The 21975-nt window shown below is 39.7% G+C and overlaps 1 protein-coding gene across 13 annotated transcripts in view; it reads left to right on the top strand.

Moving 5' to 3' along the window:
- Nucleotides 1–21975, top strand: part of Foxp1 (forkhead box P1) — a 471410-nt gene that overhangs the window by 428454 nt on the left and 20981 nt on the right. For all 13 annotated transcript variants that reach the window (XM_087181343.1, XM_087181341.1, XM_087181338.1 and 10 more), the window contains 2 exons: nucleotides 975–1062; nucleotides 12993–13076. In XM_087181343.1, the coding sequence (XP_087037469.1) occupies nucleotides 975–1062; nucleotides 12993–13076 (172 nt within the window). The remainder of the gene's footprint in view (nucleotides 1–974; nucleotides 1063–12992; nucleotides 13077–21975) is intronic.

The raw sequence follows: 21975 nt of genomic DNA, 5'->3' as shown, positions 1-21975 counted from the left end.
TTGTTGTTGTTATAGTGATTGACCAGTTATGTTTTGGGCTAAATTTCATGACAATCTTGTTAATATAATTTGAGTCAAATATCTCTTATCATTAAAAAGAAAAGATTGTGTAACATCAGTATATGAATTTTTTAAGATTTTAGGCTATGATTCAACCCTTTACCAGAGTTCCTGCATATGTTAAGACTGAAATTTCAATTTGTTGATCTTTTCCCTGTTGGAAATGCTAATAAATACAAAAAGGACCACAATTTGGGCATACTCAGCAGGGGACCTGAATCATCTATAAAGTGGATAGCCAGACAATTAGCAATGAAGGACTCAGAATTTTTCTTTTAAATAGTTATCTGCTACCCCCTCTACTGGTACATAATTTGCTTATATAGGTTCATGTTTCATATGTTAAGTTGCTACTTTGCCCTGTGTTGCCATTCTTTTGTACCGGGGATTGAACTCGGGACCTTGCACTTGCCAAGCAGGAGGTGAAACCACTGAGCTAAATCCCCAGCCCTGTGGTGCCAGTTTTGACATTCATGTGAATGCATTTTCAGTGTAAGGACATGTCAGTTCTCCTGTGGACGAATGATCCTGTTCAGGTCCACACAAATTAAACTTTTACAAAATACTTAGTAGGCCCAATATCAGATTTCCAGCCATTGAGGTGGTCTTGAAATGCCTCCCCTACTTAATGTCATCAATTTTCTTATTTATGTGTAAATTAAATGGTTATCTCCAGGTGTCTGGCAAAACTTCTCCCTGGAAGACTTTTAGTGTGGTGATAACAGTGAGCCAGATTCTGTGGAATGACAGTGTTAAGGTGGTGGTGATAGAAAACCTCCAGCATTCCTACACTACTGGGACTACTGGGAGCTAGACCTGCTGCCTAGCGTGTGCTTATATTAAACATCCTGGTAACTAATATTTTCCTTTTTGTGTCTCCATTTCACTTAATGATTTTCTATGTATTGTTGCAGACATCTCAACAGTGAGCATGCGCTGGACGATAGAAGTACAGCCCAATGTAGAGTACAAATGCAGGTTGTACAGCAGTTAGAGCTCCAGGTAAAGCCATATTTATTTTTAATATTGCCTCAGTCTTCCTCAATTTCCACATTTCTGTAGTGTTCTGTAATGAGTTCCTATGTACTCATTCTTGAATGGAAAGTCCAAAGCTTGTTGTCCTTTTTAATGTTAATTTAATTTTTACTTCTTTGGGATCAGTTCAGTTTCCCTTTCCTCGTTGAATCTGATGCACAGACATCTCTCAAAGTCACAGTAATATGTACACAGCTGATATTCAGTTACTACCTTGAGTGGTCCCATCTTTCTCTCGCTTTTCCTCCATTCTCTCTTTGCTTTTAAACTTTCTGGTTATTTGTTGTTGGTGCAAGCCCCCTGAAGTTGCTATAATATTATTAAACTGGAGCTCAGAAGATAAGCTGGGGAGAGACTGAAAGAGCACGCACGTGAGTGGAGAGAGAACTAGTGCATGTGACCAAGACGGGCGAGTGAGCACACACAAAAGCATGTTTTCCAAAGTCACAATAGAAGTGATAGGAGGATTTATTCCTCATTTTGTATGTCCTCTTTTCTATCGCTGAGAATAATTGATAGTTCACTGTATGTATCATAAATACATATAAATTCATGTATAATACATGCCGTGAGCATAAATATACTGTATATATGTAAGTACAAAATGGTATTTGGAAGTCCTCTGAACCTATGTTGGATAAATTTTGTGATAGAGAAAAATAAACTTGTGCAGATTTCCCTGGGGAATCACCATGGTGAGCGATGGGGACAGTTTTTAATGTGGGTTCTACTTCCTGGTACAGTATAACTTGTTGATGAACCACCATATATTAACGCTAATCCCATTCTTGGTATAATTAATAGAAAATTAGTTTCTGAAAGTAAAAATTGGGTCAGAAATGGAGATGATTAAAATGTACAGTTACAAAAGCCTGACCCGGCAAACCCCATTTATGCAACCGAGTTCCAGAATGCTTTTGAGTGCTTGATGAGTCACTGCGCCTTCTTCCTCTGGCTGGTGCAGTGTAGGCAAGAGGTTAGCCGACTAGGGGAAATTAAAACAATGTTGTACATTATATTGGGACCAGCCATCGAAAAGCCTATTTTGTATGCAAGACAGCAATGCTGAGATATATGGAGAGCCCTAGGCTAAGTACAGAAGATAATTACATTTGGAATTTTACTGAGTTAAGTCATTTACAGCTTCAAATAGTTGCAGAGAAAAATCAGCCCAAACACACTTAAACTTTTTGTTGTGCCTTTTCAGGATAGAAAGGATTTTTAAAAATTAGTTATCATCTTATATGATAAATTGCATTTTTTTAGGAGGATTTTTCTCAAAAGTCATTTTCTCAAGTTAGTTAATACTTTCTGTTCAAACTACAAAATATAAACTTATTAGAATAGTATTTATACAAGCAAAGGGCGCGTCATAAAATCCCCTGATTTTTGTATGTCTTTAGAAACATCTTTAAATTTAGTATGATGATGGAGAATAAAAAACAGATTTAACCCACCTTCAAGTATGTTTAAAAACACAGTAAGGCCTTAAAAAAACAGATTCTACAGAATAAACTATAACCGTTACTACTTAAATTTTTATATCAGTACCTTTTATAAAGTGATATGTTTCTACATTTGATAAAATTAAACTCTTAATGATAGTTTAAAATAAATTATCAGAGTTGTCATGGTTTTCTCAGGGGGCATTTGAGTGTTGGATCATTGTTACTCGGGAACTAAATATCTTTTATTAATTAATCTTGCCCCTCCACAAAGAACAGTCCAGAGAAAGAAAGGAATGATTCCATCAGTAAGTCAAGTGATTGTCTTCTGACAGCTTTACTCTGGTTTTTTGGTCTGTGTGCCCTGGAAGTGGTACAGATTGATAAGAGTATTCTTTGATTATTTGCAGATTTCATGTAATCATAGATTTCTTTTCATCCTTCGATCTTAAGTCAAACTGAAGGCAGGTTTTTCAACTTGCAATAGAAAGCAAATTGTCCTGGCTGGAAGTTAAGGTGTAGTAGTTACCTGTGATGTTCCAATAGTCTATTTTGCTTGAGAGTTTGCTATAATGGAAGAAGGGACAGTCTAATTCTGACAGGTTCGGTTTCTTCACAGCTTGAAAGAGTAGCTAGACTGATGACAGTGCTTGTCAAGAGTTAACGAAGTATAGACTGCAGGCTTAACCTCATAGGTTGAAAGGTTTTGACATTTTAAATAATTGGAGGACAAAAAACCATTTAAATAAAAGAAGAGTGTCTCAAGACAGGTGAAAATTATTTGAAATTTGATTTTCAGTGCCAGTTTTTTGTTGCTGTTGTTTTGGGGTTTTTTTTGGTTTTGGTACCAGGGATCAAACTCGGGACCTTCCGCTTTCGAGGCAGGGGGCAGAACCACTGAGCTAAATCCTCGGCTTCAGTGCCAGTTTTATTGGAACACACCCCTTCCCATTCATTTACTGATGGTCTGTGGTTGCTTTTACACTGCAGCAGCAAAGTCAAGTAACTGCAGTGGAAGCCATATGGCCTGCAAACCTGAACATACTTACTCTTTAGCTCCTACAGAAGTTTGCTAAGCAACCCCTGGTCAAGAGGGGTCAAAAGAGAAAACAGTTTGCATTACATTATTTCCTAGGGTTCCTGGCTACCTAAGCTTCTTCAGCCCTCCCCTTCATACCTCTTCCTTCTTAAACATGGTATCTAAAACTGTCTAGGTACTACACAGCCCTTACAGCAACTTCTTATGACAAGTTCTTGCCAATCTTGGGGGTCATGGGAAGGTATTTACTCATTTATGGATTCGTCTGCTTATTCATTTAGCAAAACTTAGCAGGAACTTATTACATAACAAGAATCATGCTCGTGCCACTGCAACGTACGATGGTGATTAAAACTGATAGGGCTGGGCTGGGGATTTAGCTCAGTGGTGCGGCCACCTGCTTCACAAGCGAAAGGTCCTAAGTTTGAGCCCCGGTACCAAAACAAAAAACAAACTGATAGGGCTACTCTCCTGTTTCTTATATTCTAGAAGGCATAATTTTCCAGTGGAACTAGCTATTCATTGGGTGGTACTAGCTCATGCCAGTGGGTTATGAAAAACTTGAGCCAGACATGCTGTTGCAATCCTATAATCACAACACTCCAGAGGGTGAGGCGGGAGGATCTCCACAAGTTCAAGGCCAGCCTGGGCTACAGAGTGAGTTCAAGGTCAGCCTTTACTACATAGGGAGATTCTGTCTTAAACAAACAAACAAAAATATTAGAAACTTATGAAAAAGAGGAGGAGCCAAACAAAAACAATTGCTTCACTGAGTTACATTCCTCAATCAGGCGAAATGACAAGAAAATGTCGATAGTTTTTAGCATTTGAAGAACCCTTGCTGTGAGACACAGAGTTCATAGTAGCTCTTACCAAGCTTTAGGAGTCTTTGGGTTACAAACCTGCTATTTTGGGGACCTTTGGGACAAGATATAGTTAATACTCAAAGTTCATCCCTTTTGGGCTTCCTTTTTCTCTGAGGTTTAGCGGTTTGTGCTGTTATATTTGCCATTTTGTGCACTTGTATTTGAAACTATACTTTGTAATGTACTTAAGGATCTGAGAGGGGGGGAAATCAAGTACCTGTACCAGCAAGGACACTGTGAAGAAACATGCTTGTGCCCAGATAGCCATTGCCCAGGTGCTGTCCCCCATCCTCTCATCCACAGACCAGGTACTACCAACCTAGATTAGATGGTCTTGAACATGACTACCCTGAGGGCCGCTTCTTTTCCCCTAAACAAGGTATCTCCTGGTACAGGAAATACCCAAACCTCCAACTATCTCAAAAATATTGTACAAAATTGCCATTGATTAACTTGAAATTGAAAAATGTTCACACCACTAAGCACTACAGTAAAGAGCAGTTAAGGTCTGAACAGTTCCCCAAAGATAATAACTGTGTTGGAGTGGGAGGATAAGTCTCCTACTACCCAGACTCCTGGAGTGGTATTTAAGCCTCTGCTGTTCATATCTGATAAAGACCACACACATGCCTCATTGTACAGAGAAACCCAGTGAGCTCAGCCTGGATCTTAGAGCATGCATCAGTGGAGACTCCATATGTCTAAACTAGAGGATCATAATAAAATGACTCAACAGGAGAATTTAGAGGGCACAGTCAGCTCCAGAAGTGACCAGAGCTGGTGAAGGCCATTTGAGTGGTATTCTGTGTACTTCTGCAGTCCCTTTGTATCTGAACCCCAGGAACGTCCTCTGACCCAGAACAGAAGTCTCTTGTGCTACCTCTTTAAGGAATTAGATACAATTTTTTTTTTTGGTACCAGAGATCAAACTCAGGACCTTGTGCTTGCGAGGCAGGTGGCAGCACCACTGAGCTAAATCCTCGGCCCTAGATACAGTTTTTTAAAATAGCCACTGTTGGCCTTAGGGGATAGTTTCCCTTCATAGAGTTGTCAGTACAAGACTATACTTGAATCAGACTGAAGAGCCTGTAAAACTCTAACGCTGAGATTTTGGGAAGGCAAGCAGAAATCAAGGCAATGGGTGTTGGAGTTTTAGTCCTATATAGTCAGCACTGTGCATGAGAGCTGCCCTGTCCTTTTGTTTTTAAAATATGATTGGCTTTGCAAAACTGAAGTTCTAATAGACATGTCAATTACAAAAAGCAAGATACATCTATATTTTTGAAATTTTTGTTGGCAGGTATAAAAACACAGTGAATGTTTTCTTAGCAATGGACTGCTTACCTGCAGCATCACGAAGAAGGGGTGGTTAATTCCATTCTCATGTCACCCTTTTCCTGGTCTCATTGAGAAGGAAGAGGGATCAGTCATCCAATTGGCATCCTGAGTGAGCATTCCTTACTACATTTTGTTATTGTAAAGACAGTTATAATTTCTTAGTGCTTTACCAGTGGACAAGATGAGGGTCAGCCCCAGTTGTTTCCTAGTCGCCTCACCCTGTAACCCCTGAAGAGTCATGTGAGCTCCTTAGAGTGTACACCATGGGTGACTCACAGCAAGACAGATACCCCAGAAATCATTTGGGTCAGGGACATGGCTTTTGGAGGTCAGGGAATACATTTTAAGATTTCAACTGTTAAATGTTGGCCTCCTTTGACAGATTCTTAGGAAATGATGTTCAGAGAGCTAAGTTAGAATTGGAAGTGAGCAAAATTACCCCTGTGGGTATACATGATTTTATGAAATGTCAATAGCTCCTACCTGCACCTCTTCCCCCACAGGCCCCACCCCCGCCAGGACAGAGGAACACAGGCACAGGAACTGGGAATACTTGGGAGTGTAAAGACTTCCCATCTCACATGCCACAGCCAAGGTGTAGTAAAGGAGCACACTGAGTTGCTGTAGTTGAACACCCGCTGTCCACTGGGCATGGGCTTCAGGATCTCAATTCATATTAACCCCATTAACCTGAATTCCCCCAGGTGGGACATATTTATGAGCCCCAACTTTCAGGCTGTAGATGAGATAATGCAAAAATGTCACAGTGACTGGGTCGTAATTCCGTTGTGGGAGAAGGGGAACCCATCCAGTTTAGCAGACAAGAAAACATCTGCTAGAATTTACCTCTCTTAGAAAGTGTAAGACGTTAGTGGGATAGGTACACTTGTGTGACAACGTAGACAAGTGTTAGGTTATATTTGTGACCATGAAACATTGCCAAATTGTATATCCTCCTTGGTGAATAATACCCTTTGAATGAAAAAATAATGTTGGAAAGGATCTATTTTCTCCATGGGTCAGAGGCATGGGATTCAGGAAAAGTTTCCTCCACCACCTCCACCAGAAGGCTTTTGAAATAGGCACTGAAAGCAGGAAGAGGAAAGGAATCACCCAAACTAAGGTGGATCTGCCACTGCTTGAAAGGATGGAGTAGTATGTAGCTTTTGTTCCTTAATAATTTTACCCCATTCAGTCACTATTGAGGAAGCACCAATTTTCATCACAGCTCTGGATACAGATAAAGTGGTCCTTGCTTTCCAGTGCCATGCAGTTTGGTAGGGAGGACAGACCAGCAAGCTCCTACTGCCCCACCAAGCAAAGTTTTTAAGAGACAGGGCACAATGAAGATGACCACGGGAAGGGATGTTGGCAAGGACTTTCAGAGCAAGGAAACCACCTGAAAATTTGTCCACACTGTAGGGTGGGTGAGGATAGTTACAGAATACATTTCTTTTTAAAATTCATCTGTGTTCAGTACAAAGTAGGGTGACCAGCTTTCTCAGTTTGCTTGCCTGGGACTGAGGAGGTTCCCAGGATTTGGGATTTTTAGTTTCAAAATGGAGAACGCCCTGGGTACACTGGTATGACTTGGCCAGGCCACTGGCTATGGGAGAGAGTTGTTGAATGCCCCAGGTTATTCTTGAAATGAGTTCACACAGGATCTCAGAAACCACTTAGATGGCTATTTATTCAGTTCCTACTAATGTATATGCCCCAGGTGCTTCACACTCCTAATTTTATCAAATCATTACCATCCCTCTGAGCAGCTACTACCCTCTTTCCTGGATTCTCAGTCACTTAAAAAAGAAAAAGTAACTTTTTAAAATCAGTCTGTCTTACATCTAATGGACATGTGTAGTGTAATGTTTCTTCTTGCTCTTCGAAAAGGTAGCACTCAGTCTGTAATGATCTTTACCATCCTTGGGCCTCCTAGAAGCAAAGAAACTTGTACTTCCCTCGTGTGATGGAGGAGGACACTGGGGTTTAGAAAGGAGATGCAGTTGTCTGAGCCAGCATTGAGTAGTAGGCCAAGCCTAGGAGGCTGCCCAGCCTTTGTAACCCATGCTCCTCTTACTGCCTTACAGTTGAGTGCAGAGGCCAAGTGGCCCTGTGGGTTCTGCGCTTGTTTCTGTGAGTTGCCAGTCTCTGGTTTTAAAACCCAGCTTGTGGGCCCATTTCCCTTTCTGCCCCCAGAACACTCTCCTAAGCAGTCCTTGGCAGCCAGCAAGGCTTGAGCCCAGTGACTTTGGGAACTCTCTGAAGTTTTCTAAATCATCAACAGCAGGAACTGTAAGCTCTAAGAAAATGTCAGCAGGGAGAAAAGTGCACAAGTTTCAATAGCAGAGGGAGACATTAATCCTAACACAAATCAATTACTGTGTGGACTTTGCATGTGATTACTCTACCATTAGCGATGCTATTTGTAGTCACACCAGCTTCCTAGACTTTAGCAAATATATTATCTGTACTGTTGTCCCCCTTTGGACCTTTCTAACCCTATTCAAGGCAGTACTCAGGACACTTTATCACACCAGTGGCCTTACAGACCCTTCTGCCTCAGAGCAGAGCTCAGAGTAAGTTTAGAACATGCTGGGAACACCGAGATCCTAGCATCATAGCCTAGTATTGCCAGTGCTTTGTGACTGGAGCCCAGGAAAAGAAGAGAGAATGTGTCTGGGTGTCTCGCTTCTACGTCCTCTTTGGAACACCAAGACACTTATTTTTCATAATTTAAAATCGTAACTCTGAAAGCATTAGAATTCCTAGACTATGACTGAGTATTAGTGTGCGTCTGCTTTAAATGTCAAGAGAGTCTTTAATAATAACATGTGAGGAATGTTAAGATGGTGACAGAGCACAATAAAAGTAGGGAAATTCTTTGGGGTGAAATGAGCCATAGATTGCCCACCACCTGAATGCAAAGAAATCTTTAAAACTTTTTAGTGGTGCTGAGTTTGGAAGGCATGGCATTACCATAGGTTAAGAAAATGAGTAAAGAATAACTGTTTGGTAAATGCTCCGTTTGGTAGAAGAATTTGAATTGTACTCCTTCCTGTAGCTACTGCTCTGTGTGTTTTTTTCTTCTACTGGTCATATGCACTTTAGAGACTAACATAGCTGAATGTACCCTAAGTAACTGAATACACTCTGCCTCTGCCTAAATCAAGTTACCCTGTTTGGATCATCACTGAATGCTAAACTCCTGAGGAAACCTACACAGCCACTGTTGAAGGTAGAATCAGTCCATGGCAGAGTAGGGTCTTCTAAACTTACCTGCTTTCACTTGGACACTTGGGCTCTATTATTAAAAGTACCTGTTTCTAGATCCTCCCTTGGATTTGCTGGACAGATTGCAGTGAGTCTTCAGTTTAATGGGGGTCATCATGGTGCCAGACTTGCCTACTCATAACATTGGGCCTGTTAAAACCATGTCCCTCGGCTCCTCCCCAGAGGCCTGCCTCAGTAGATCCATGTGGGGGTGAGGAGCAGAGACAAAGTATGTTTTATCATTATTATACCAGGTAATCGTTATGATCGTGTCATTGTGGGAAAGTCAGACCAAGCATCATATAACTAGGATCCTTCTCCTCTCTGCCCCTTCTCAGCTTCATGACCTTAGATACGCTAATCTTGGGAACCTCAGTTTCCCCAATGATAAAACATGAGATTAGGGCTAGGAGACTTGAAATAGCCACAGCAGTCTTTGGTGAAGGCGTGATCCATCTTCTTAACATGTTCTTAATAATTGTAGCATTTTTACATGTGCAAAACCCTTCATTTATTTCAGCAGAGTTTTCCACAAGGAAGAACTGGCTAGATTGACCTTAAAATGGTTTATCCTTCCAACAAACTCGTAAAATGAAGGTGTTCAGTGAACCCAAAATCATGTCCCCTTTTCTCTGCTAAAAGAATGAGTTTAATCTCCATAGTTTCTATCTGTGAAGATGTTAGATAGACCTCCTAGCCTTCGGCTGTTGTCATGGAGCAATACGCAAGATCCCATCTTCCACAGCCTAGATAATCTTAAAACCTAATTTGAGGCTATGGCTAATAGAAGAGGGGATGACCTATATCATCCAAAGGGGGGGGAAGCTATTTTCCCAGAATAAAGGGAAGAAATAGTAAAAACCAAAGAGATAAATCTACGAAAAGTAGGCTTAATCTTTCGTATGTTTTCTGTTCTGTTCCCTTATTGCAAATAGCAAAATTATTTCTCTTCCCAGTTACCACAACTGTAGATGCCAGTTGAATCCCTGTAATGTTAATCCACATTCTAATCATATACTCAACCAATCATATCTCTTAAAAAAAGAAAGTAAATATTTCTGATCATTCATAAAACACTGTTCACTGTGTTGGGCCTGTTCTGTGCAAGAACTTAGCTCATCTTCAGAGCAATCCTTCAGAGTTCAGAACTGATTATTCCATAATTAGCAAGAGAAAGTAAATACATGGAGGAGTTATAGGAAGGGCTCAGATGACCAGCCAGAATATGAACCCAGCACAGTGCAAGTGTTGGGCATGCATTCTTCAACACGTTCACTCTGCCATGCTTCTACAGAATTGGTGTGCAGATTCTGTAATTAAATACAATAACCCCTGCACTCGCAGCCCCCACAAGGAGCCCATTGTCAATGTCTGTATGCCACATATTCATTTCGTGCCCACTAGGACAGCTTTTAGAGAGTAATTCCCTTTTGATATCGCATTTAAAAAAAATTTTAAGTTTGCCAACCAGATTTTTAGTTGACCTTTGGAGTGTATTGCTCAGCCTCTTTTTGTTTGCTTTTCATGGAGTGTACAGTTTAAGAAGGAATACTGGAATACACTTGCTAATATGTGTTTGTATTCTCATATCATAATAATGAAAGGATGCTGGAAAAATTGATGGGGATGGTGACCTCATGGAATGACGACATTAAAAAGTAATAAAGAGTGGGAAAGCTTTTTGAAGGACCAGTGAGTGTGATAGATGCAAGACAGACATCTGAGAGAGAAGACATAGTTTCAAAAGATGTAAATGTTTCACCTTTTTGCCAAAGGAAAAAAAAAAGTGAATCTGGCAAGTTTAATTGTTAAAAACAACTTATGTTAGGGCTAAAATTGATTATCTAAAACTCATCCAGAAATATATTACTTGTCAGTTTGCACCAACCAAATAACCACAGAAGTGGGATTTTTGCATCTGTATGTAATCTTATCTGCCTCAAGGCACAATTAGGATGGTAGAAATGAGGTCCTTGGGACTTGAAGATGGATAATTAATTTCAAATAATGTTCTTGTGGGAAAATATTCCCAAAGGCATTTGTCTTCAGGGTTATGAATCTGGCCGTTGTATACACATCATAGGTGTGTGGTTGCAACGGTGTTAACTGGCTTTGTCTGACCAGTAAAAGGTCAGCCCACTAGATGCTTGGATCACATAACAAAGCTGGGAATTTGGATTTCCCTTTTACCAAACTTGGTCATGTAATTTCTACATACACACTGTTTACCCCCCAAATTAAGTCACAATTAGTATTCAGCAGACTCTTCAGTAAATAACACCTCTCACCCTTTAATTGGTATTGTTCAGCAGAGCAGGCTACTTCTTGTTTTTAAAAAGAGCAACCTGTATGCCTTAATTCTTCTGGTCCATGTCAATTTTAAAACCAAACTTTTTAAAATCCAAGAACATTTTAATCTGAACATCAAAAAACTTAGAACACTTAACATAAAAACAAATAACTGTAGAAAAAGTCATTCCCAACATTTTAATTTTTCTAATAGAACCACTTTGGAAAACTAAATTCCTTTCACATTATGTGCTCAGAGAGTCTTTTAGTTTGGCTGTTCAATAACTTAGCAAAAAACATAAAGTGGCTCCTAATATGGTATCATTTTCATTTCCTGTTTATTGAAAGATAAATGCTAATACTGTAAGGCTTTTTTTTCTTCTTAATTTATTCCTCCCTGAACCACAAGGGAATAAAAAGAAATAAAAAATCCAATGTGATATGGCTTGAGACTGAGTCATCCAGTTAGGGTAAGCTAAAAGCCTTTTCTCATCTCATTTTGTCCTTTTCTCGTTTTTTTGCCTCCTCCCAATTCTTGAGTCCCTGTCACCTCACTAAATAACTTTGTTTAAAAAAAATGAAACATGTTCAATTTTTGAGATAATTTTTGCACCTTCAAAAATTGTTTTTTAAGGTGAATGATGTGACATACAAGGAACAAGTCCCTCCCTAAGACCAATGTTTTCTAAAAGTACTGAAATAAAACTATATTCATTCATTCTCATGTGTTCTCCCTCTCTCTCTCCCTCCCTCCCTCCCTCTCTCTCTCTCTGCCTGTCTTTCTGTCTCATTAATTTCATCTGCATTTTCCCCTCTGTGCCATAGATGTTCTCTTAAAAGTATCTTTATCTTTTATGTATTCATTTTCCACTTTTACAGAAGTCACAACACATTGCCTATGCTCAACTGTCTTGAGTTACCAAAATTATCATGTTAAGCAGTCCAAAGCAAACATAAAGACTGTATTATCCGATAAGCAGTGAGTGTCTGCTACGTACATCCAGTAGACTTATCTCTGATATCAGAAGATAATTTTATAGAATAAAGATACGTACATTATTAATATGAGACTAGCACATAGCATGTCCTCAAATTCTGAATAAATAAATGAGCGCTTATTCTGTGTTCACTTGAAGATAGGCCCTCATCAGTCATTATATCCCTGTTCCTCCCTGCCAGTGTCACCTGCCAGCACTGTCTTAATCTGTGCTTACTCATAAAGAAGATGAAACTGATTTTGCACAGATGTATCCATCTGTCTAGGAGTTTCTCCACAACCACAACAGATGAATTTATGAGTTCTAGCTGCCTACTTCATTTTCCTTTGGCCTCCTTGTGAATAAGGATGGTTAATAAGCATGATTCACATTTGTCTTTAGCTGTCCATGTTCCATGCAACTTCTTGGTGCCAGCAGGTCTAGAATATCCCAGTTAAAGCCTAAGGCATCTTGTGTTGAGAAACTTACAACACCCCCTCTAGTTACTTGGAGTTTGGCAGTGGTCCCATAGATTTCAGAAACAATTAAGCAATCAAAACGATTTTGTCATGTGCTGTGATGGCATAGTTGTTTGGAATATGTCTAATGTGGAGTGTTAAAACAGTCTTTTATCTGTATTCAAAAAAATAACAAAGCCTTTTCTTCCTGCTAGCTTGCAAAAGACAAGGAGCGGCTGCAAGCCATGATGACCCATCTGCATGTGAAGTCCACAGAACCCAAAGCTGCCCCTCAGCCCGTAAGTAATGCTCCACCCAGCGGCAAAACAACAGCAGAATGTATGCTATTGGTTTTCTGCTTCCCCATCCCAGCATGGGGAGGAGAATAGCTCCCTTGGCTGATGTGACTTGTCAGAGGCTTTCAGTTCCATTAACTGTTTAAGGCATTTGGGGAGACACAGCATGATTCATACATGGTGCTCGCCCATGAGACCCCAGCAACCAGGTCTTCTTTGAAACAGAGTGATTGGTGTTAAACGAAGGAACTAAAATATTTTGTGAGAGCTCTATAGAAAAAGGAAATCATTCTGAATGGCAGAAATGCAGACTATGATAACAAAAGAAAGAGGCATTTTGGCCTGGGCAAGCTGAAAGACAGCATTGTAGGAGAAAAGGAGCATGTAGTAGTCCAGCTTAACTGTAACAGGCAAAGGAAAGAGGAAACCCACCAATAGAATTGTGAGAGGCTAAATTATGGGGACCATCTAATGGTTCCTAAGAACTCTGAAGTGAAAAATTACTCTTCCACAGTCAGGAGACCAAACTTGGCACATTGAGTTTGCGTTTTACTTTTAGAGAATCTCCTATTTCTTGCCTTGTTTCCTTTTACTGGACTTTGAAAGATGCCGTACCACCACAGGCAATTCATACTGAAGCAGAAGAATGACATCTAGACCCTCAGTCCTGCTTTGGACCTCATTCCTTGTAATGAATTAATCCTTTTTGCCATCGTATCTCTCATATGCTTCTATTTCTGAAAATCTCTTAGTATCTTAAACTGATTATTCAAAATGGAGACAGTGCTTTGCTCCTTGGTTTTAAGATTTGTAAAATTTAAAGGTACACTGCCTTTATTTGATTTTTCTGGGAGTCACTGTGTGAAAATTAATTGAGCGTTGACAATCTATAGTTAGTACCAGCAATTTTAATCAATATGCAATGATGCAGCATAATAGCAAAGTATTGGTTTATCTGTTTTGACTGATTTTTTTCTATAAATAAAGCAAACACACACCCATATATGTATGATTTATGGTGATAGAAATAAAACGGAGTCAGACTATTAACCCAGCAAATATGGTAGCCTGCCAAGATGCAGTTGGCAGACAAAATTAATGTCTGAAACAGAACACATTACTGAGATATAGGACATAAAATCATTAAACACTTCGCACATCCATTTTTACTAGAAGAGAGTCCTTAGTTTTCATGTATTTCACAGTAAATGGCTGTTAAGACTGAAGGGATAGGCTACCAAAAAGAAAAAGAAGAACCAAGAAGAAAAAAAAAGAACCAAGCCATTCAATATTGTGGAATCAGTCATCAACTCTGCTTTTCCTTCCAACCCCTTTTAAGGAGGGTACCTAGAAGAACATGAATTCAGCAAAGCCAGTTCCTGAGACCTTGAAATGAGTTGGCTGAGTGCCTTGGAACTGTCCAGTCTTCAGATGGTTTTAGTGAAACTATTTTTTCCAGGATAAAGGGTTTGAATCTTTACTCCTAGAATCAAGGGAGAGAATGAGATGGTCCGTGTTCCTCCATGGATAAAGAACAACAGAGATAGAATCACTACTGGCAGAGGCACTCTAGTAACAGACTTGTTTTAGATCATGGTGCTCCTCAGGAAGAAGAGGGATACATCTGAAGAAATGGAGCTGGAGATCCCCAAGAGTGCCCAGCTAGCAGAGGGCTGACTGTTGGCTGGCAGCACTGTACCAGGCTGCAAGAGGACCATTGCAAATATCCATGTGGACCAGGGTTAAGCAACAGTAAACAGGAAAAGCAGCTGGGGAAGAACAAACAGGGCAGGAAGGTTTGTCTTGATTAGTATAAAGAAATGTTTTACGTTCTAGAAAATTATAACTTTGAAGGGGACCTCCTACTAAATTTATTTTTAACTGCTCTATTGAAAATTCTCTACCACTAGTCAACATTATCTCTTAGTAGCTCAGCACAGTATTTCTTTATTAAAAGAAATAGGCACGAATATTTTTGACTGAAAAATTAATAGCTTTTGAATTCATACACAGCAGGTTTTCTTTTGCAAAGAAGTCCAATATCGCTGCACAGCACTTCTATAACCATTTATTTAGAGTCCAAGTCAAACCTTTGACAGCTAGAGCAGCGCTACAAGCCAATATAAAGAACTCCAAGATGTAAACCAACAATAGGCCGTCTGTGTGAGGTTTGCCATTGTCAAATACATAGATTGTTTGGATTAGTTTATGTAAATGTACTGTTGTATTACCCTTTGCGGAAAAAAAATCACATTTGTGTATGAAAAGTGGTTCCCTTCACAGGCAGCATTATAAATTCCTTATCCTTTAACTTACATGTAAGAAGTAAAAATTGGTGCCTGACAAGCAGATATTGTGTGACACTCTGTTGTCGGAATGAACCTGCCTTCTTTTCATTTATTGGAAAATAGAAAATTTTATTATAGATACCATCTTATAAATCAGGAATTATTAAAATATGTATAGGTGAGGCATTGGAAAATTAATTATAAAAGATAGACATGTAATGTTTTGCATAAATTTCTACTTCCTTGCCAAAAAGAAAAGAAAAAAGGCACACGCGTACTGCAAACCCTTGATGCTTTCAACTTGAGAGACCTGAGCTATCTAGTGATTGATCCTAATGTACAAAATATTCCCTATACCCTGAAATTAATTTATTCCACTCTGAATGATATAATGCTTCGTGTATTTTTGAATGAATATCCTTCTAGAATCTGATTGAAACAAGCACTCACTGAGATTCAGATCTAACCATAGATGGGGACTTTTCATGTTATAACCTTTCGAGTAAGTTTATGAAGTTGTTTCCTTTTTCCATTTCTATTTAAGAAGAACTTTGTGTTTATTTAAAAATTCTTAGTCACTAAGTGATAAAACACTCTGCTGTAAATGTTGCCCTTCACTAAATGCCATTTGGGTAGTAAGTGTCATCTGTTGTATCCAGTTGTCCAACTCATCCCCACTTCGTTGCCTCGAAGAGGGTGCCAACATGTTCTTGGGTTGTTCTGACATCAGCTCTGAGATGTATTTTCTGGATCCCAGTGTAGAGCTTATCTTCAGGTCTGGATAGTTTAAAAGGTGTGCTCATCTCAGGACAGTGTCCCAGATTGTAGATGTATATCTGCGGTTGATCCACACCAGGAAGGAAGCATGGACCCCACCAGAACAGCAGTTCCCAGCTTTCTGTTCCTCCAGCTCCTTCAGTAATGTGTCTTCCTGCTGCCATCATATGTGAAAAAGCCTTTCCTCTCAGAATTATACCAGGCTTTAAAGTGCCGGTTGTTTTTGGAAGGAGAATTTTGGTATTCAAAAATCAAACTACAGTGGTACCTCAGTTCATGAATACTTATTCGTTTGCGAGCAATTTGGTTCCCAAACAGAAGCATTTGGCAAAATTTTGTTTGCAGACTGCCTTGGGTGATGAACATGAACGTGGCCATTTTTCCAGATTTGTGAAATGAATTAAGTTCGTGAACCAAAGTACCACTATATTCTGTCAGCAGTATTTGTTGGGTATGTGATATACTGAGCAATGAGTAGTCAGATGAGAAAGGCCTGTTCTTGTCAGTGAGGTGTTTGGAATCTTGTGAAGGAAGATAGCAGATAACAGCCTTTACACACTGTTGAGGACTATGCTGCACATGAGTAGGGTAAGTGAACTGGAAAGTGAGGTCAGAGAGGACTTCTTTGGAGAAGTGGTGTCTCTGCTGCAATCTAAAAGGTGAATAGGAGCAAGTGGTAAGAAATCAGCATCCTGGACCTTTCTTGTGATGAACAGTGGGTGCACCTGTCATTGTGATGCTGAGGGTGGGAGCTAGGAAAGAAAGGTAGGTAATGAGAGTCAGCGTAGAGAAAGGAAAGGAATAGCCAGCATCACCTAAGTGAGATAAAGTTTTCTTATTTTAATGTTACTAAGGATGAGCCCCTGATGGAAAAGAACCTGTAAATATTTACCAGGGCAGGTGTAAGCTCTAGCATTTGGATACCTAGAGTAGAAAGACTATTCTGGACACAGGTTTAGAGTGGCCAGCTTGGTGTACTTTAAGTTATAAAAGATTCTTTCCTCACTGATGGAAAAAGAAGCATAAGAAAATAGTAATGACAACGACTGATAATCTCTTGTTCCAACTGTATTGACATTCTCAAAGTAAACACCACTGGTTGTAGTATACAGCTTGGAGGTTACTGTTGTCTATGCTTACCCATGGAGAACTTGCTAAGATACTTCTGGGAGAGGGAGGTGTAACTCAGAAGACAACAAGAAGCCTATCTGTTAGTACTTTATTAACTTGTTAAGGATTACTTTAAAAGACCTTTCACTATTATTTGTCAGGAGAACACTGTAAATCCTGTGCTATAATGCATGAATACATGGGTGGTTCGCTGGGCTTTAGGGTACTCCTGCACTTAAGAGAACCACTCTTCATCCCAGAGAAACAACATTCTTTCAGATTTGGTAGGCAAATAATTATAGAGTCTTCTTTAAGAAAATATCAAAGCACATTTGGAATGAAATGCAGTATTAGATTTTCCTTTTTACACATTTTCTGGTACTCTAAGCATTGCAATTAGGACTGTTTTGAAATAGCTTTTAGCTACTAGAAAAAGTGCCCCCTTCTGAAAAAAGGGCCTGCTAACTCTTCTAGGAATGGCTGATGGTGTAGGCTGTTGGGGCCTTGGCTTTAGAGTTGGGGAAATAATATCAGGCCATCATAAAAAAAGGATTCTCAAGTACAACACACAAAAGCTGCGTTACGGACTGGATTTCATTAAGTCACCCCTTTTCAACTCAACACAGGTTTTGTTGTTTCTCGTGTTAAGTGTGGCTGTTTTTGTTGTTTGTACAGCCTTCTGAGCATCTCCTACCCAGCCAGGCTGAGACAGAGAAGGAAAGCAAAGGCTCCTAACAAAGGCCTCCAGCTGCTGCCCACTGTCTTGCCCTCCCCACAGTCTGGCACCACGGTCATCTCTGAACTCAGTGATTCATGCCTAGAAATGTAGCCACTGGGCACTCTGCAGTTCCTGCCAGACCTAAGCCACTTGGGCCAGTAAAATCAACAGCATAAAAACCAGTTGTGTTAGCCTGAAAGTCCCTACTATGCAGCCTTGGCTTTAGTGTTTTGGTTTTAGGTTTGTCTTTTGTTCTCAGAATCTGTTTTTGTGTGAGGCAAGAGCACAAACAAAAATAAAAAACTGTTCTTATGGGAATACTCACAACAAGGCTGTTTCTTTCTGGGGTTTGCATCAGCTATTTGTTTATTTTTTTTTTTTAAATGTGAGTGACTCATCATCTTTACACAGGAGAGGAGATTGCTGTTGAAAAACTCCAAAATTTTTTTTAAAAGGACAAGTACAATATCGGATAGCTGATAGCATTGGAATCATTTTGATGGCAGAGCGTCCAGGAGATTCTGTCTGTATCAAACTGAGGGCAAAGACAGTGCTTGAGAGCATAATTATTTTTACTTTTATTTTAAAAACCTACAGCAATATTAAGTGACATAAGAATTTAACTTTTGGCCAGAGTTTCAAAGAGATTATCTTTGCTGAAATCATCACATCATGGAAACTTGCCATGTAGAAAATAATCAGTTACTAACTTTTCTAAACGTAGCAACTTCTTTTTATATAGAAAAAGAACACAGTAAGAAAAATGGGCTTTCCATCAGGAAAAGAAACCCTCCCAGTCCAATCCCTTCCTGCTCCATGCCCCGGAAAAAATTATCTTTTTTAAAACATTAACTACAATCAGAAACATGAAACACAGATGCTTTCATTTCTAATTGATGATTATATTAAGATTTAATAGTTTACAATTAAGATGACTATTTCAAGATTACAGCAGAACCCACATTGTTCCTGATTTGCTCTTCTAGGTCTGTGGTTATTACTAATTTTTTTTTCCATGGTCTGCTTTTTTCAGAGACCTTAATTGAAAGAGCTGGTTTGGTTTAGACAGAGCCTGTTTTGAATCCTTCCTCATGCTCCATCTTCTCTCTCCCTGGTGAAGATGGTTTCTCCTTAAGACAAGCATGTGATTGTCAGACAAAAGTTTAAAAGTTAAGAAACTTCCACAGCAGCTGACAAGGTTGACATTTCATTAACTTGTTGGTTCAGCCTTCAGATGATTTTGTGTGGCAAAGCACCGTCTATTTGGAGTTTACAGCTTTTTGTTCTTCCTTCCCTCACAGGCTAGTCATGTTTAATTTGGAATCTGGGCTCTTTTGGCAAATTAGCAATTAGAACAATTTTGTGGGAATATGTATATGTGTCATTAGTTTTCCTGCAAATTAATAGCAAGGTCAGAGGTCAGGCAGAAATTTTCCACTTGACTGCAGCTCCTCTATAGAGACTTGGCACTTGATTTTGGAATGGCCACAGCTGTTCTCAGCCACCCTCTTCCTCTAGGAACTGTCTTTTAATTAGTTTACCTCATAGCCATCATTACAAATATTACTGCCTCCCCTCCTTGAAATAAAATTACTGTTTCTACAAAATATTCCAGTGACATCTTGCACCACTGCACATTGATGGTGGGGTCACTCGAATGCAGCATTTAATCACCAGATCACCTCCATCCACATCTCCTAATTAGAGTCCTTACAATACATTTTTATCTGGTAATTAGCTGAGATTGGCTGCTTCCTCTGTGGCTTATTAGAGACAGCCCAGCAGTGGGTGTGAATCGCAGTGTCATTTGTCAAGCTGGTAAACCCCTCTCTGCTCTCTTCTGGCTCTGTGTTTATTTCCACTTGCCACCTATATTCAAAAGCATCCAGAAAATTTGGCCTGAGTCTCTTTTCTTTGTGGATTGTGCTAACCTGGATGCATTTTATTGTTTCCTTGTTACCTTTACTCATGGAAATGGTCCAAGTATTAGCATCGTTGTGGAGGCTGCAAGGGTCAGATTCTTTTTGCATTTGATGACATGTCAGTGGAACTGGTCTATTTTTGGGTATGAGCAGCCAAGAAGATGGGCTGGCACTTGCTGAAGGTTTACATGAGTGTGGATTTATGACAACTAAACTAGAACCCAGTTGCCCTTGACGCCCCCCCCAAAACTGTGAAGAAACATGTGTCCCTAAAATGTCTTAACATTTGTGTTAGTAATTTTTGTTGCGTTTTTAGGGTAATGGTCTTTACCTGAAAATAGAAGCCAAGAAGTAGACTTGCTCCTCAGAATTGTTGTATGGGTTTTGTGTATATTTGCCTTTGGTCAGTGGGAACTTTCAGATGGTGAGCGCTCAAGGGCATCAGTTGTGCGTTTTACTCCTGTTTTTGTCATTACAGGACTAGCCACCTTATGGCGTCTCAGGAATGTTTATTGAATGTCACTTATAAACAGGGTTAAAAGCTACACACTGAAGCTTTTCTGAAAATGAGCATAACAGAGAAGTGAAACTGGCTTTTATTTTTCCCATTAACAGGCATAAGGAGGTTATACAGAGTATCTAAGATCATTTGAGTAGGTGGGTTGAGTTTTGGTCCAAGTTGGAAATATGGACGAGCCTCAGTTTCCTTCTCTGTAAAATATGACTAACATCTCCTGTAGTAGTGGTGGTATGTTCATCATTGAAACCATACAGGGGCAAGTGTTTTAAAACATTTCTGTAAATGTTTTCCATGAGTTTTCTGAAATATTCTTATATTCTTGGCTCAGCAGCATCTGAATTATAAAAGCTGTGTATTTATGAGCTTTGTGCACTAATTTCCTTGACCCTCTGCTCCAGCAGATGCTCTAATACATACTGTTCCTCGACCTGGTCCGTGATTAAGGCCTGAGGCGAGAAGGAGGTCAGCCCCAACTCTTCCCCCTTGACCTCTCAGCTCTGCCCCATCCCCTGGCTGCTGCTCTAAACTGTTAGCACTAGGTTTCCAAATGGGCATTGTGGTCGTCACCGGGTCAGATTTCCAGGGGTGTTGAGATGGCTGCTCACTGTATCTGCCTGGCGTGCTGGGGAAGGGAGGGGTGGCAAGAGTTATGCTATTTCTTTGGCTGCTTCTTCTCCAGCTTTGGGGATGGGGGTGGTGGTGGTCTGTGGTTTGCTTAGTCAACATTTCAAGCTGAGAATAGAAAGGAGGGCACGACTGAATGCTCTCAGCCCATCATTCAGCACCAGGTTTGCATTTTTCCATGAATATTTCTTAAGCCGTAGTGAATCTTTCTTTTTATCCTTTGGAACTCCCCTAAACATACTAGGCAGGGAGGATTCTCCTGGCCTTTCTCATTACTGGAGTGTGAGTAAAGTTTGTGTCTTCTTAACACGTCAGAGCTCTCTTTTATTATGTGCTTTGATTAAGATCTCAGAGGACTCTCCTTTTTAATACCTTTCACAAATGATGTCTTGTGCTTAAGATCAACCATAACTATAGTGAAATAGGTTTACTATATGGGAGTGAGTTGAAACCTGGTTTGGGAAAGTGCTACCAAGATTGCTTTACTCAAGTTCCTTGGATTGAGGGAATGCTCTATGTCTGAGATAGCAGTTTTGTAAATGGTAATATATATGCTGGAAACAACCAAGTTCTTCATTGCTGAACTTGCAGAATACTAATTCTGTTCCAATAAATTGGAAAAGAGTTGTCCCTTCCAGTATTTATAAGAATAGCACTATAAGTTGAAGGTAAGATATACAGTAAATCAGAAGAGTACTCATTCATTATGTGCTACCTCATATAAATAATAATTCACTTCCTCACTTGAATCAGTAGTTTATTTCATTTGCATAGAACATCTGAAACTTGAAAGAAAAATAAGACTTTTTTTTTTTTGGTACCAGGGATCAAACTCGGGACCTTGTGCTTGTGAGGCAGGCAGCAGAACCACTCAGCTGAATCCCTGGCCCCATTGAAAGAAAAATATCAACAGAAATCTTACAGTTCTCGATCTCTCATAGGC

Source organism: Heterocephalus glaber, unplaced genomic scaffold, assembly GCF_053883595.1.
Source record: "Heterocephalus glaber isolate CG9 unplaced genomic scaffold, H.glaber_assembly_v1.0 deba00001472, whole genome shotgun sequence".
NCBI lineage: Eukaryota > Metazoa > Chordata > Mammalia > Rodentia > Bathyergidae > Heterocephalus > Heterocephalus glaber.
This window is presented reverse-complemented; position numbering and strand designations above follow the sequence as displayed.